Source organism: Protomyctophum parallelum (genome assembly GCF_964188405.1).
Source record: "Protomyctophum parallelum genome assembly, chromosome: 4".
Taxonomy (NCBI): domain Eukaryota; kingdom Metazoa; phylum Chordata; class Actinopteri; order Myctophiformes; family Myctophidae; genus Protomyctophum; species Protomyctophum parallelum.
This window is the reverse complement of record NC_139700.1, coordinates 6548090-6565091: the sequence shown is the minus strand read 5'-3', so window position 1 is coordinate 6565091 and position 17002 is coordinate 6548090. Positions and strand designations below refer to the sequence as shown.

Sequence of the window (17002 nt, the reverse complement as noted above, 5' to 3'; positions counted from 1 at the left end):
GTCTTTGCGCAACCACTCCGGAATTTAGATATAGGCGTTTCCATCGGACAGAGTGGGATAGGTGACGCGTTTTGATGACGTCATCGGAAAAACATCCGTCGGACTGGCATGCAAAGGGTTCTGGGAAATTGAGGCCCAATGCATTCCAATGGCGGCGATGGCGCGCAGCGGGGCGCGTTCCGCATCCACTTTGGATTAGTTTTCAACACCACGACAAGCGATCACACCATTTTAAAGCAGATCTTCATGAAAAGGAACGATGATGTTGGCGCGGTCGTTCTTCGAAGCTTAGTGAAATCCAGGCAGTTAACGTGGCATTGCGATGTCATTAATTCCGCAGTCAAACTGTTGACATACATTTCTACTCAGCCAGTTGCATGGCAGCAACTCAATGCATTTAGGCATTCATGCATTATTCAAGACGATCTGCTCCTGCAGTTCAAACCGAGGATCAGATTTGGGATGCAAACTGATTTAAGTGACTTTGAACGAACGTGGGATGGCTGTTGTTGGTGCCAAATGGGCCCTACAGCAGCAGACTCCTAGGTGGGGTTGGCAATGTACACACTATGCACCCACCCACCCACCCACACCCAACCACACCCACCCACCCACACCCAACCACACACACCTTCCTCGCAATCCGTTCCACCAGCACCCTGGCTAGAGGAGTGATGGGCCCTCCTTCGCGGTCATAGAAAGGGCTCTGTGGATGATCCAGACTCGACAGCGGTCTGATCTTCTCCTGAGGATTGGTGGGACTGTTGGGGGCCTGAAAGAGACATGCAGGAGTTGTTAACGGTAGGGCATTTTGCTTCACAGTTCAAAACTGCACGGATGCACTATACCTGTTGTTCCCAAACGCTTTAGCCCATGACCTAAAAGAGATTTATTTTTCATCCCCAGGACCCAAACTAGTGAAAATAGCAGATCTACAAGCTCACAACATGTCGCTTTGCGCTGCATTGTGAGCTTGTAGATCGGAATTTGCACACTAGGCTAAAACATTTGTTTTCTAATTTGTGATTTTTTGTTCATTTCTTCGTGACATTACTGGAGAAGTAGTGCATTTTATTGAGCAATGTTTCGGTCGTTCGGACCTTCAACAGGCCTGAACGACCTTGAAATCTTGAAATGAAAAATGTTGCTTTTTAGGAATTCTTTTTTTTTTTCTTTTTTTTTTAATAATAATAATAAAAGAAAAATAATAATAATGTCAGCGAGTCACAAATGGGTCCCGACCAAATGTTTGGGAAACAAATAGAGACTATACTGAGTGCAACGGTTTGTCCCATAAGCCATCTGGTCAGGGACCTCTCATCTCTTTGATGTCACTATGCATAATGTATCCAACACGGATACATTACTCTTTAATAAGAGATTGATGCCATTGTTTCCTGCATGATGTGTGAATGTGCATACCCTTCCTCCAATCATTAAGCTTTCAAACAAACGCTACGGGAGAGGGAAACAACAAATGGACTACTATTATTAGCCATTCTCTTTAAAGTTTTTTTTTAAAGCCCTTTGTTGTTGTCGCAAGTTTTAGATCCAACTTTCTGTTTAATATATTCAGCAGCAAACAAACTATGAGAATCTGTCATTTTACCCAACCATGTAAAGTGCAAACTATAGGGGTGTATAGCACCACATTCTGGGCCCTGCAGGGACAAGGGTTCACTGTGGGGTTGGATCGGAGGTTCTGGACAACTGGATAGCCAAACTACTCGCCCGGCAGTCCCTCGAATTTGAAGTCAGTCGGTCGCCCAGATATGCACATGCCATATATGAGCATAGTGGTCACTGAGATCTGTGGCTCTGGACAATCGGATCTCTGTCTCCATCAGCCCTTGTCCCTATCTCTCAATTCATAGACGCCTTAACAGACGACGTCACACTGATAAGCACCAGCATGCGCGTGCAGGCCGGCAGCACAAGAACCCCACCTCTCATAAGATGCAATGGAAAAGTTCTGGCTCCACTCTTTTATTGTATTCTCTCACGAGTCGTGAAATATATAATCCATTGGTTTCTGTTGTGTGTGAACAATAATAGCAATTCAAAGCAGTTGTCCTCAAAACCACACCTCCAGTCGCTGTCATAAGAACGGGAGGTGCGCTTATAATCACGGCAGCAGAGCCTATTTGTGCACGGCTGCACGCGCACCTGCAGCCCATCAAGTATAATTTATGCTTCGTCCCGCGATGGTGTCACGCACGCAGACCTCTACGCTCACAACAGTGGCATCCGTGACGCGATGTGAGCTTGTATATCAGCTGTTCTCTGCATGCAATACTGTTGCAGTAGTATAAATGTCTCCTAGGGTGCACCTCACCAACAACACACAAGAGGAGGTTGTCTGAACTGAAAACAGGTTTGGAGATCTGTTGGGAATTGAAACACCCGTGCGACCAGTCTCAATGTTTGCAAACAAATAATTGGTCTATAATACAATTTAATAGGAACACCACTTTACATCTACACCAGTAGATGGCAGTCATTCAATGTCTTGCACACGTGTGCAGTCTACACTAACATACATCTATGTGACGCTTGCACAGCCACAACAGGCTTAAAGAAGTGGCAACAAATGATGGATCTGTAATCTATTAGAAAAAAAATCCACTTTCAGAAATACATGAAAGGTTCAGGTGCATGAGGAGTGGGGAAATTACAGTTTGCATGAGGAGTGGGGGATTAGGAGCCTGACACTCAGTCTGAATTTTCATTTAGTTTCACAATATATTTTCTTAATGGGGTAGCGATTCAGGGCTGGAGCCAGGCTAGAGAGTTACAGTTCTAATAATGTCCCATTATGTTGTGGAATTAGGTTGGATTGACATTGACAAGTTAAAAGCTTTCTTAACCCATTCTGACCGGGCACCCCTTTTGGTGTTAGCATCATGTTATGCTTTAGCTATTTAAAAATAGCAGATCTACAAGCTCATATCGCGCCACCGAGTGGCGCGATACGAGCTTGTAGGTCTGCTATTTTTGAAAAAAATCGAAGAACGACTGACATTTTTAGAATCTGATCTCAGGTCAGAATGGGTTAATCAGACCAGTGTGTGTCCAGTGGAAACCTCGTGTGAATCTGATCTCAGGTCAGAATGGGTTAAAATGTAGTTTATGACGGGCTCAGAGAAAGAGACAAGAGAAAATGATGAAGTAATGGATTTGTATTTGCCGTTTGTAGACGTGTTGTGTTTTTTATCTCCAAAGCCAGCTGCTTCATGTGGGAATTCTGCATCTATCTTCTATCTACAAATGCACCAAGTCTCTGTCTGTCTGTGTGTGTGTGTAATCCACATAACTCGACTTAGCCCCACCGGCTTCAAATTCGACACGCGTGTTCCACACCACAGCAGGGGGTGCAGTGCCCGGTGTCGAGTCGGTCGGACCCACGATTGTCCAGAACCATCGTCCATATATGGAGCTGGATTGTTCTGACCTCACAACACTCCGTATTTGGGCATGCCTGACACAGAACTCCATAAGCTGGCTGCATATACTCCATATTTGGGCATGCCTTACAAAGAACTCCATATATGGGCATAGAAGGGAGACAGACATAATATCTGGGTGGGGCATGCATTTCCAACTTGCATCGTTACACGTAGGCCAGTGCCCTAACGGGCACCGCCTTAGAGGCTCCACCACGGGCACTGCTCTCTTTTTAATCAATTCCACAACATTTTCCATTGTTATCATGTAATGCAAATGCCTCTTTAGAAACCTCAATTTATTGTACTGACGATAATAATTCTCTTTCCATCTGGCATTATTTACCGTTCCAAATGTAGAAGGCAGAATACCCTCTCCTCCCCTATCTGTTCTCTAGTTAGTGACTCTTGTAATTGTGACACTTTATTCTTCATGCGTATTATTTTACTGGAGTAAGACAAAGTTTGCCGCACTACTAGTCCCACAGTTTTGACTGTACGCACTTGAGCCATATGTCAAATTGACCGGAAAAATCGGGAATCGTGTGCTTGTGTTTTGCTAAGACAAATGTTGTATAGTTTAATTGACATGAATGGGAAAATGCAAAAATTCACATTCAAGTATTTTTTCCTCGGAGACTGTAATCACTATAGTTACAAAACTAGGATAAATTCATACTTATCACTAAAAGTATTTAACCTATAATTTTATAATTCTATCGGTCGGCCTCATGGTGGCGCTATAACTTTACGTTTTTGCTTATAACTCTTGAACCGTAGGTCGTAAAATCAAAATATTTTTTCCCTGGATTCCTTGGGTCATGACGCATCCAGCCACGCCCATTTCCGCCATGATACATTTTCCGCCATTTTGTCCAATACACACTTTTTGCTTTGTGATCTCTGGACCTTTCCGATGAAAACTCAAATGGCGGTATTTTGATAGTGCGTATCGTTCGCCCGTAATCGTCGTCCGAAGTTAGTAGGATGGGCCTATATCACAAAGAATGCCATAAATCACGAATGGAATGTCCAATCCATCCCAAATTTGAATGACATGTCCGGGGTGGTTCAATCAACCAAGTTCTAAAAGCAATTCCATTTTCATCTTCATTTTCAAATGCGATAAATGTAACCATTTGTCGCAAAAACATGAATTTTAGGGGTTAAATCCCTTCCGAATCACTTACACATGATCTAAGTTGTGACTTGAAATTGTAATTGGCTGGCATTAGTGGGAGGGGCATATGTAAGCCACTGCGGCAACCACACTAGAATTTTCTAGTTCCTGCTGTCCATCTCTTTCTGTCTGACAGTCAAGCTCTCTCTCTCTCTCCCCCCCACATTTCCACCATTCCTTTAGTGGCGGTGCAACAATACTGCACGGCACTGCACTGTGTAAAAGTTGAGATTTTGTACACATTTTTGATTTGAACAAGAGCAGAAAAAACATTGGATAAGTACCATAATGTAAATATTGCAACTTGAGACTCCAGGGAGACACGGTGTCCTGCACAGTACAGGGCAGTGGTTGTTTGTTTTTACATTCCAAAATATATTCCAAAAATAACGTGCATATTTACTGAAAAAGTAAGGTGCGATCCATGACTACTCACTCTGAATTCCAAAGGGAACGCAGTGCACTAACCTGGGTTGCCTTCAGTATGGAGTACGGAGCACACAAGGCTAGTCATGGAGGTGTAAACAAACTCATCCATCTTCGTAAAATGACAACTGACACATTGAAAGAGGGCCTTTTATTTTCCCCAATGCCTGCAAAGTATTTACTCTCTCCTCAAGAAAAACTGTGTAGTGTAGCTATTTATTAATGGCAGTAATCTCAAAACAATTGGCAAATATGGAAGACCGTCTTCCATTCCAAGGACCAGACAAATAAAGATAGATTGTGTGACAACAGGTAGAATTGTGCTTGCTTGGAAATGCGAGGCAGGCAGAAAAAGATCTTTCAAGTTTAAGAGTATAGTGGCCTAGAACAGTGGTTCCCAAACTTTTTCATGTCAAGGACCCCCAAATTGACACTAAATACCCGACGGACCCCCATTTGAAAAGATACGCCAGGGACCCCCACAAGAGAAGATTTTTACGGCTCTAGCAGTGATTCTCAACCAGTTTAATTTCAAGGACTCCCAGTTTGACATGCATTAGTCTACGGACCCCCATTTAATGGCATTTCTATCTCTGGGATGTATATATGTATATAACGGGTCCATTTGGTTCCATTTGTACACTCTCAGAGTTACAGACCCATAAATCGTCCATTTGGTTCAAAACTATATCATTTAGCTGGGGACCCCCTGGAACTCCCTCAGGTACCCCTGGGGGTCCCCGGACCCCACTTTGGGAAACAGCGGCCTAGAACACTAAACCCAGATTCACCCGGACAATTATATTTTTATATTTTTGTAATTTTCATAATGTTGCTGATGTCTGATCTGTGTATGGGTCTGATGCAGTGACCTCATAGAAGGTAGGTTTGTTTCCCTGCCCACATCCCTGTTTTTTTTCCTACAGGCAGGTGTTTAGTGTTTAGTTTAGTGATATTTTAATGAGAAATGTTATTAGGGAATATATCACATTGGTTTGACAAAAGTTAAGTTTAGTGTTCTAGGGTTAAAGGGAAATATGCAGCTAATATTGTGTATACAGATGCCCTTGGCGACATCATTGTGTGAGCCAGGAACTCAAACCCAACAAACATAATATAATTTAATGTAATGTAACAGTATGTGGTTTAACGCTTACCATTAGTGATGCACCGATTGCAATATTCTTAGCAGATTCCAATTTTTGTTTTGTTTTACAAAGATTCCTGTCACTTTTCTTTAATACAACATCAAAATTCAATTCTATGTTCAATTGTTCATAATTAAACACTACATTAGTGAGGACCAATTATATGAAGGTAGGTTGAAAAGTGGTGAAGTGGTCCTTTTACTTAACTAAAAGATATTGCAACAATACAACTGTATTGCTAACTTTTTCATCACCATTATCTGGGTTATAATTAGCATGTCCAAGTCCAAGTTTTCAGAATTGTTTTACTGATAAACTTCCGAGACCAGCTCTTCGGCGTCAAAAGTAACACACTGATTTTAGGGGGCATTCTTACCGCTAGAGAGCGACAGTCTGATCTCTGAGCTCACAGCAGGTCAAATGGAAATACAGTCCTGTACAGTACCTCATATGTGACGCCACTGTCTGTCCCTGCGTCCCAGGGTATGAGTTCTGTCTCCAGACGCTGGACCCAGCCACATTCCTTGGTACAAAGATCCTCTCCGGACAGCCCCACGTTCCAGTCCGGGCTGGGCCCCAGCATGGTGAGGAAGGACATCAAGTGACGGCTACGGTCCACAGAGAACTCTGCAGAGGGAGCCGCCCGTCTGGTGACGGTAGTGGTGGGGGTACAGAACAAATGGTGATGGTAGAGGTTGGGGTACAGAACAAATGGTGACGGTAGAGGTTGGGGGTACAGAACAAATGGTGACAGTAGAGGTTGGGGTTGGAGGTACAAAACAAATGGTGACAGTAGAGGTTGGGGGTACAGAACAAATGGTGACGGTAGAGGTTGGGGGTACAGAACAAATGGTGATGGTAGAGGTTGGGGGTACAGAACAAATGGTGACAGTATAGGTTGGGGGTACAGAACAAATGGTGGCGGTAGAGGTTGGGGGTACAGAACAAATGGTGATGGTAGAGGTTGGGGGTACAGAACAAATGGTGACAGTAGAGGTTGGGGGTACAGAACAAATGGTGACGGTAGAGGTTGGGGGTACAGAACAAATGGTGACAGTAGAGGTTGGGGGTACAGAACAAATGGTGATGGTAGAGGTTGGGGTACAGAACAAATGGTGGCGGTAGAGGTTGGGGGTACAGAACAAATGGTGACGGTAGAGGTTGGGGGTACAGAACAAATGGTGACGGTAGAGGTTGGGGTACAGAACAAATGGTGATGGTAGAGGTTGGGGTACAGAACAAATGGTGACAGTAGAGGTTGGGGGTACAGAACAAATGGTGACGGTAGAGGTTGGGGGTACAGAACAAATGGTGACGGTAGAGGTTGGGGGTACAGAACAAATGGTGACGGTAGAGGTTGGGGGTACAGAACAAATGGTGGCGGTAGAGGTTGGGGTACAGAACAAATGGTGATGGTAGAGGTTGGGGTACAGAACAAATGGTGATGGTAGAGGTTGGGGTACAGAACAAATGGTGACGGTAGAGGTTGGGGTACAGAACAAATGGTGACAGTAGAGGTTGGGGGTACAGAACAAATGGTGGCGGTAGAGGTTGGGGGTACAGAACAAATGGTGATGATAGCGGGTTGGGGGTACAGAACAAATGGTGACAGTAGAGGTTGGGGTACAGAACAAATGGTGACAGTAGAGGTTGGGGGTACATAACAAATGGTGACAGTAGAGGTTGGGGGTACAGAACAAATGGTGACGGTAGAGGTTGGGGTACAGAACAAATGGTGACAGTAGAGGTTGGGGGTACAGAACAAATGGTGGCGGTAGAGGTTGGGGGTACAGAACAAATGGTGATGATAGCGGGTTGGGGGTACAGAACAAATGGTGACAGTAGAGGTTGGGGTACAGAACAAATGGTGACGGTAGAGGTTGGGGTACAGAACAAATGGTGACAGTAGAGGTTGGGGGTACAGAACAAATGGTGACAGTAGAGGTTGGGGGTACAGAACAAATGGTGACAGTAGAGGTTGGGGGTACAGAACAAATGGTGATGGTAGAGGTTGGGGGTACAGAACAAATGGTGACAGTAGAGGTTGGGGGTACAGAACAAATAGTGACAGTAGAGGTTGGGGGTACAGAACAAATGGTGACAGTAGAGGTTGGGGGTACAGAACAAATGGTGACAGTAGAGGTTGGGGGTACAGAACAAATGTGACCAGTGCCAGTAATTTGAACCACAAGTCGCCAACTCTGTTATGTCACTATAGGACCAAATAGATTATTTCTTTTTTTTTGGTGTTTTTCGTTTTTAGCCACATTAAAACAGTTGGAATGTTAAAGAATGTTTTTATTCCATCAGAAAGTCGTTTTAGTGTCATTAAGTCGTTGTATTTACATTGCAAAAATGTCTCTATAAGTACAGTTTATTTGCCGTATTTTGGGGGTGTGAACATTCCTGCACGTATTTACATAGAGTCGTTTCGATTGGCCATAGCTATCTTTGTTCTCCAGTTACAGTAGCCGTGTGTTTGTGACAATAGTCAATAAATAGCCTACAACATCAGCATTTTTGTTAACTTGATATGATGCTGTTGGATGTTGTAATAAAAGTATAAATTAACTGATTTACCCGTCGTCCACTGAAGAAAAAGTTGCTGTTTGTTTGTGGTCTCCACACGGACCACACGCATTCTGACGATTGTCTTAGTTGTAAATCCATTCTTCTGCCCTTTATTTCAGTGCACACATGTGCATGTTTAGCACTGTGTTTTAATCTCTGTAACTTTATTACCGTTGGATGCAGCTGCCTGATGATCAATAGCCTACATGAATTAATAACATCGTGCGTGATCGCGCGTCGCGGTAAAATCCGTCTTTTATATAATTTGATCCATCCATGACATCCATGCGTGATCGCGCGTCGCGGTGAAATCCGTCTTTAATATAATTTGATCAATCTGTGACATTGTTGTTCAAATATTGAATGAGAAGACATAGTGTAGTACTTCAAAGTGGAAGCATCATAACACACGTCTAAGGTATTTTTTCCCCTGACTTTCTGTTGGTAAGGTTTTGACTCTTTCACATCAGTGCACGGCTGATTCAAGCCATGCATTTAGGGGTAAAAAGGTACCTTTGTACATATTAATAATGTAATGTAAACATACAGCATTTTTAAATTTAGCAATTAAAAGCATGGGTCTAAAACTACAAGTAACTCCATGGAATAAATTATAGCCTACTTGCAGTGTTAGCGGCAAGTAGTTTTACTCTACATGTAATTATTTGAAAACTCAATTAGCCTACTAGTTATTTTTTAGATTGTATTATTACAAAACATACACTAAACAACGTCCGTCCTATATTTCTATATTGCAATATTGATACATTATCATCTCTATTTATTCTTATTCTAAGAGTTCTAGATGACCTTCTGGCTTCTTTTACTAAGTGTCCACTCAAGTCATTCTGTGCAGTTGACATTGTGGAGTGGTTAGAGGATGGGGGGAGTGTTTATGCAAGTATCTAGGGGTGGAGACAAGTGACCATTGTCACACCCATTCCTTGGCTCAGAGATGCTAAATAATTTGAAATCTTAGAACGGCTAATTCTGTACTTTGGTGTTTACAGTTAAACAAGTTTCAAATGGTCATATCTTCTTCATTTCCCCCCCAATTTCAATGAGCAATACATCATATGAAAGGTTACAGTGTGCAGTTTCATAATATGTAAAGAACTGAAAAATGACCATGGCCCCCTTGTGTATTAAACCACTGGCACTGGTCACAAATGGTGACAGTAGAGGTTGGGGGTACAGAACAAATGGTGACAGTAGAGGTTGGGGGTACAGAACAAATGGTGACAGTAGAGGTTGGGGGTACAGAACAAATGGTGACAGTAGAGGTTGGGGGTACAGAACAAATGGTGACAGTAGAGGTTGGGGGTACAGAACAAATGGTGGCGGTAGAGGTTAGGCTTGCTAATTCTACTGCTTTGCTACTGAAAATAAGTGTCCAGCAGATGGACTCTAATCAGGGAATCTGAATAGAAGTGTTGTGTTGTTGTGTTGTGTTGTGTTGTGTGTGTGTGTGGTATATGCAAGAGAGGGAAAGAAAACATGATGAATCAGTAATTGATTCATATCTACAGTACTTCATAGATGGGGTTATAGGGTCCTTTTCACACCGTATATATGAATATTCAAACAATGTCATTATAGAATAACAAAGAGGAAGGTGTTGCACAAGTTAATCCTAAAGTTATAATTAATTCACTGTTGCATTCAGAATGCAAATTATGGTTCACAACTATTGTACAAGATAACACAAATATCGTTGAGAGTAAAAAGGTTGTAACATCATCATAATTGAGACTTCAACACCACTGATTTACACTTACAGCTCTCACATAATCGCTCAATCAATTCTCACACAATCAATTATGTTTGTGTAATAGTCATCATCGTTTAAAAAAAGAACGTGTCAGTGATTTCTTTATATGTTCAAGTTATTGGTCATATCTGCCCAGTGCAAATTATGAAGACTGAAAAAAACTAACAGAAATTACATTTGTATTCTGTTCCCATGTTCAAGGCCAAAAACACAATTAAACTATTGTCACTATGTGTGACAGTTAATCGTCAACTTAAGTTTGTAATGGTGACAGCCCTGCTGTTAGTCCAACTGTCACACAAGCTTTGGGGTCTGGTCTGATTGGCCAGATCTCAACGACCTGTGCCATCGGACAGGAGTCCAGCTAAAATGGGCAAAAAAACAACGAAAATGTGCCCATCTCTTTTTATTATATATATTTTATATTGTTTTTTATTGTTCATACCAACAGCAGATGGTCACAAAATACAGTATCTCTCCTATATAAGGGAGAAGACAAAAAACGAGGGGGTACAAAAAAAAATCCTCCTGCCACCCACCCACCCCCTGACAGTGACACTGATGAGTAATTGGACAACAAAAAATAGAAATAAAGTACAACATTTTTGAATAGAGTTAGCTCTGTTCTTCATCGGCACTCCTTCCAGTATACCCTACCTTTATTCTGCTTGTTTTTAATGTCGTTGCCTTATTTTATCTGTTCTTATCTTTGTACCATTGTCCTATTGTTTTAACTGCTTGCCTGTTTTAATGCTGTTTTGTTTTGCTTTTATTATCTTTTCTGCTCTGTAAAGCACTTTGAGCTACATTTATGTATGAAAGGTGCTATATAAATAAAGTTTATTATTATTATTACCTACAGCCTCCACCCGCCTACACTGCGCATGACCAAACCTGCCTCAGAGCACAGGCCCATATGCATATTTGCACCTCAACCTGCAGTCAGTGGGTGACACTAAGCACTGAATATTAGAGAAAGAGGGGGAAAAGAGAGGGGAATGAATAAGTGGATATGCAGATGTAGAGAATAGGATATCAGCCTGGTCTGCTATCCTATTAGCAGACCAGGAATTATTCTCCATTCAATTCAATGCAATTCATTGAGGGCTTATGGTAGGGGAAATAGCCAATAATGTGCTTTTGCACAAAATAACACCTAGACCTCTTTGGTGGGGGACGTAACGACTACAAAGAAAGGTAAGAAAGCCTTTTAGTATGGAATTCTCCTTTAATACGTGTGGGTGGTATATGCAAGAGAGGGAAAGAAAACATGATGAATCAGTAATTTATTCATATCTACAGTAGGCCTACTTCATAGTTGGGGTTATTTATAGGGTCATTTTCACACCGTATATGAATATTCAAACGATGTCCCGCGTTATAGAATTACAAAGAGGAAGGTGTTGCGCAAGTTAATCCTAAAGTTATAATTTATTCACCGTTTAGAATGCAAATTATTGTTCACAACTACTATCGCAGATCAGCTATTTCCGCTATTTTCTAATCTTTGGGAAAGTATAGAATTATTAAATGTGTCAGTGATTTCTTTGTTATTTGTTAAATTATGAAGCCTAAAAAAAACCTAACAGAAATAGCATTTGTATTCTGTTCCAATGTTCAAGGCTAAAAACACAATTAAACTATTTGTGTGACAATTAATCGTCAACTTAAGTCTGTAAGTCCAACTGTCACTGAACGATACTCACAGGTTGAGAGGCTGCCATGCTGGCCACTGGGCCTTGGTTTTAATGACCGTCAGCACTTCCTCTCCCTGCAGAGAGAGAGAGAGAGACAGAGAGAGAGAGAGAGAGAGAGAGAGACACAGAGACAGTGAGAGTGAGAGAAGAAAGAAGAGAAGAAAATCTACATCAATGCGATAAAGAAGACAGGGACAATTAAAGGGCCCACAATGGCACATTGCCAATGGCACAGGGACCTCACTGTAATTACAGGACACCAAAGTGTTGTCTACTTTTCAAAAAGCCAGAGAGCGCATGCAGGGAAATTATATCCATTATCAAGATATACAGTTCCTGTGTCATAATGGCCGTGTGTCTCTCCAAAAGAGAACCCAGCTCTCTAACCGCACACAAACGTAAGCCATTCCATTGTATCTGCCTCATGTTAATGGACAGGCACACAATACTTTATATAAGAATGCCGTGGAAGTACAGTAATTATTTGCTCCAATAGCAGGGTGGTAAAATGATGAATTCCGCAAAAGATCTGATTAGAATTTATTCAATTGAACAGTCTGAATATAGCCCTTTCTAAATAAATGAGGCCCCCCCCACACACAGTCACACACACACAAAACTGGCAGATAAGAGACTGAAAAACAAGATACAACAAAGACAAAACATTTGATGGTCACGCACGCACGCACACACGCACGCACGCGCACAGCCGCACACACACTTTTGCTTGATTTGCATCAATACATTTTCCTGAATGCTTCAGGACATAATCTGTTGTTCCATCAAGAAGAGATGGAAGAGGAAGGCAAGGGAGCAGATAGAGTGAGAGGAGAGAGAGAGCGAGGGATGACAACAAGAGATGGAGATGAAACAAAGGTTAGGAACGAGGAAGAAAAAGTGATAGGCACACGTCCGCATCAAAAAGGGAGTGAAAGAGAGGGATGAGGGGAGGACAAATTGAAGAACGGGCACAACGCTGAAAAAGCAGGGGAGAGATATGGTCGGAGGGCAGAACAGACAAAATGAAAAGATTTAATGAAGACCACGGAGACGGCAGGACGGAGGACGGGGGGTGCTGGGGGGGAGGAGGGGCAGCGGGGGGGGAGAGAGGAACGCGGATGCGGAAAGTTGATGAGAAGGAGAAAAGAGAAGGAGAGGACATAACATAGGAGAGGAACCAGGCATCGAGCGGGGCGGGCAGGTCGGGACAAAGAAGACAGGAGACATGCCGTGCTGCTGGAGTGATGTGTTGTAGATGATAAGAGGAGCCAGTGAGATTCTGAAAAGGTTAGAAGAGAGGAGCGATGGGAAGCTGAAAAGGTTAGGAGGGGAGGAACAATCTAGTTCGAGCTTAGTAACATGTACAACCTACAGCATGACCTGCACGCACACGCACGCACGCACACACACACACACACACCCCTCAGTGTTCCTGGTACAGTAATTGGATTCCACTGTGGTAATACTCCTTCATACTAGAGAGAATATTTGGTCGTTAGTGAGTTTTTCTCTCATTCTCTGCAGGGTGTAAAACATCCGCAGCAGCCGACAATGGAATACTACAGCAAACTGCGTGGAAAGACAGGCAAACACAAGTACCAACTAGAAAAAGTGCCCTTCTGGGCACAAGTCTCCACCAGGTTATCCACAGATCCGTGCAGTTAGAGGTAAAAACACTTTTTGGCCAGTTATAGCGCCACCTTGAGGCTGAGTTGAAATTGTTCATGTGGCATTTCGTCCTGGGCCTAGTGGGAATGTGGGTGCACAATTTCACGGAAATCACGCGATGTGTTCATGATTTGCAGCATTTTGTTTGAAACTGAGCACTCCTGTGAACTTTGGAAGCCAATCTTAACCAATCAGGATGGAGTGTGAGAAATCTGAAAGACCTGTTTCGTTGAATGTCTCTAGAGAGACTGTGTACCAATTTGCGTGATGTTTGGACAAAATCTGTAGGTGTACTGTGCAGAAACTTGTTTTGCACAAAGCGGCCTCCTGGTGGCGCTATAACAGGCTGTTCTGGAAAGTTTGGGGCAGAGGTTCATCGTTGGCATCCAGGGAGTGTGTGTGCAAAATTTGGCATCGACCGGGTTAACGGTGGCCGAGATTAGCTGCTCACGGACACACGGACGGACACACGGACGGACGGACACACGGACGGACACGTGGACGGACGGAGTGCAAAACATACTCTCCCCACATGCCTTCGGCCTGGTGGAGACAATGAACAGTATATTGATGATACTGTGTGTGGTTTAAGATCTAGAGTCAGTGAAATGAAGAACCTGTTATTGCATCTGCCAGTGAGCTACAGAGAGAGAGAGAGAGAGAGATTGCTAACAAGTTGCTAACAAACCTATGCCGTCGGCCGACTGCTTCAAATCATATCACCGTGCCATCACGAAGGACCGCCCTAAAGTCTTATATAAAGTCAGTTATCTTTTAAATCTCCCAAATTGTTTCCGCACAGTTTCAGCAATAACACCGGCGGATATCTGGAGCGCCGTGAGACACAAGAAGATTGAGAGGCAGACAGAAAGACACGCACAGTTAAATCGAGAGAGAGAGAGAGAGAGAGAGAAAGAGAGAGAGACATATATATATAGAGAGACAGACAGAGAGAGAGAGATATCCAAATCCCTCACTGATCTCAGCTCTACCCAACGTTTCACTCCATCACTTTGGAATAAAGTTGTGCCTGGAGGGACATGGCCCACACATCATTGTCTTTCTACACCCATCCTAATGAAGGCTAATGAGCCTGTAGACTTTGGGGGGAAAGAGTTTCTAATGTCTTAAAGCGATTACAATTACACAGAGGCTATGGAACAGATGGATGAATGAGCTACACCACTGTAACTTGGGGAGATATAGATAAAATATAATATACTGTAGGTATAGATTATATATAATATATATGGATCAAAGACGAATGGCACACACACGTGGCACGCGCACACACACACACACGCACAGGGCCGGATTAACACCTCTGAGGACCCCTGGGCACTGAAGCTAGAAGGGCCCCCCTTCACGCGCACGCAACATTTTTGCTGTTTTGTAGCCGTGTTGGGGCAGTTTTATGCCGTTATATTGGCCTATTTCCGGTCGCCTACCCCCCCCAGAGTGACAGCCAATCTAGCGCATTGTTGCTGCTTTAGACACAATTGCACTTTTCAGCTGCCCTTCTCACCAACAATAAAACACTAATCTTTTTAGACACCATTTATTTCATTCTGATTAGCAGGGAAATTATCTGTAGAAATTATCTGTGGAACTAACTTTTCTTTTCTTTTTTCTTTTTTTAGGGGCCCCTGGTGCCCAAGGGCCCCTGGGCATGTGCCCAAAGTGCCCATATGGTAGATCCGGCCCTGCACACGCACACACACAGTTGCCAATTGTAGTCTATATATGACATGGTTATGAAGCAAAAACACTTCAGTATGATGTGCTCAATTATACACTCCCCTCAGGCTGATTGTTGTAACTGTGATGAGCAAAATATCAGTTTGTTATTCTACTGTATATAACAACATCCTATCCCCACTGCAGAGCAACACATTGGAGTGTGATATTTTAATTTGGTTTCAACCGGTTAATTGGCAGTAAAGGGCAAATCACTTGAATTTGACAGTGACAGCTTTCAAGACATTTCTCACAGCAGTTAAGTGAAAATCACACTGGCTCCACAGCAACGTGTCACCGACGCACGTGCCGACCGTAGTGCTAACAGGAAGTGTTGCTCTGCTGGGCCATAGAGTTATATATCTATAGAGAAGACACCCGAGTTCTCCTCCCATCCACTTGCATTAAGTTGCTCAAAAGCGCATGAGGCAGATTCACTCCTCCTTCCTGGTAGGAACAGAGTGCATTCTGGGACGGATTGCAATGGTGAGTGGCCTCAAACACATGAACGCGCTGCCGTTGAACGCGCACGAGCGTCGTCCGTCGTGAACGTGTACAATGTTAGTCAACGGACAGCGCGTTCATGTGTTTGGGGCCAGGCTGCAATACCTTCATTCGGCCACTATGTCCATTTCGCCTCAAGATTTCCTCTGGGTGCCTTCTCTATTCATATATATACTCTAAGTGCTGGGCGCAGTGCTGACCGTAGTGCTAACAGGAAGTGTTGCTCTGCTGGGCGCAGTGCTGCCCGTAGCGCTAACAGGAAGTGTTGCTCTGCTGGGCGCAGTGCTGCCCGTAGCGCTAACAGGAAGTGTTGCTCTTCTGGGCGGAGTGCTGCCCGTAGCGCTAACAGGAAGTGTTGCTCTGCTGGGCGCAGTGCTGCCCGTAGCGCTAACAGGAGGTGTTGCTCTGCTGGGCGCAGTGCTGCCCGTAGCGCTAACAGGAAGTGTTGCTCTGCTGGGCGCAGTGCTGACCGTAGCGCTAACAGGAAGAGTAGGAGAGTATCGACACACTTTGATCTTGCCGCAAAGCAGGTGCCTATGGGCTATAGTTCCAAATATTACTCCTATGGCTGGAACAATCCCATTGAGATAGAATGAGCACGTCCGCATTCCATTGTTACAATGGGAGTCAATGCTAATTTACTCTGTGCTGCCCGTAGCGCTAACAGGAAGTGTTGCTCTGCTGGGCGCAGTGCTGCCTGTATAGTGGAACACCATTGAGAACACATACAGCGGGACATTTGTTGAGTCTGAGTATTAATTCCAGGCAACTGGATTCCTCACCAGACATCGTCATTTTTGGTAAGGTGCAATGACTAGAAGGTGGGCCACTACGCAGACCGTACACATCTACAGTAC

The 17002-nt window shown here is 43.5% G+C and overlaps 1 protein-coding gene across 1 annotated transcript in view; it reads right to left on the bottom strand.

Moving 5' to 3' along the window:
* spon1b (spondin 1b) overlaps window positions 1-17002 on the bottom strand; it is a 105000-nt gene that overhangs the window by 12445 nt on the left and 75553 nt on the right. The window contains exons 7-9 of the mRNA XM_083763933.1: window positions 12246-12310; window positions 6643-6844; window positions 632-772 (exon numbers count right to left, since the gene is read on the bottom strand). Of these exons, the coding sequence (XP_083620059.1) occupies window positions 632-772; window positions 6643-6844; window positions 12246-12310 (408 nt within the window). The remainder of the gene's footprint in view (window positions 1-631; window positions 773-6642; window positions 6845-12245; window positions 12311-17002) is intronic.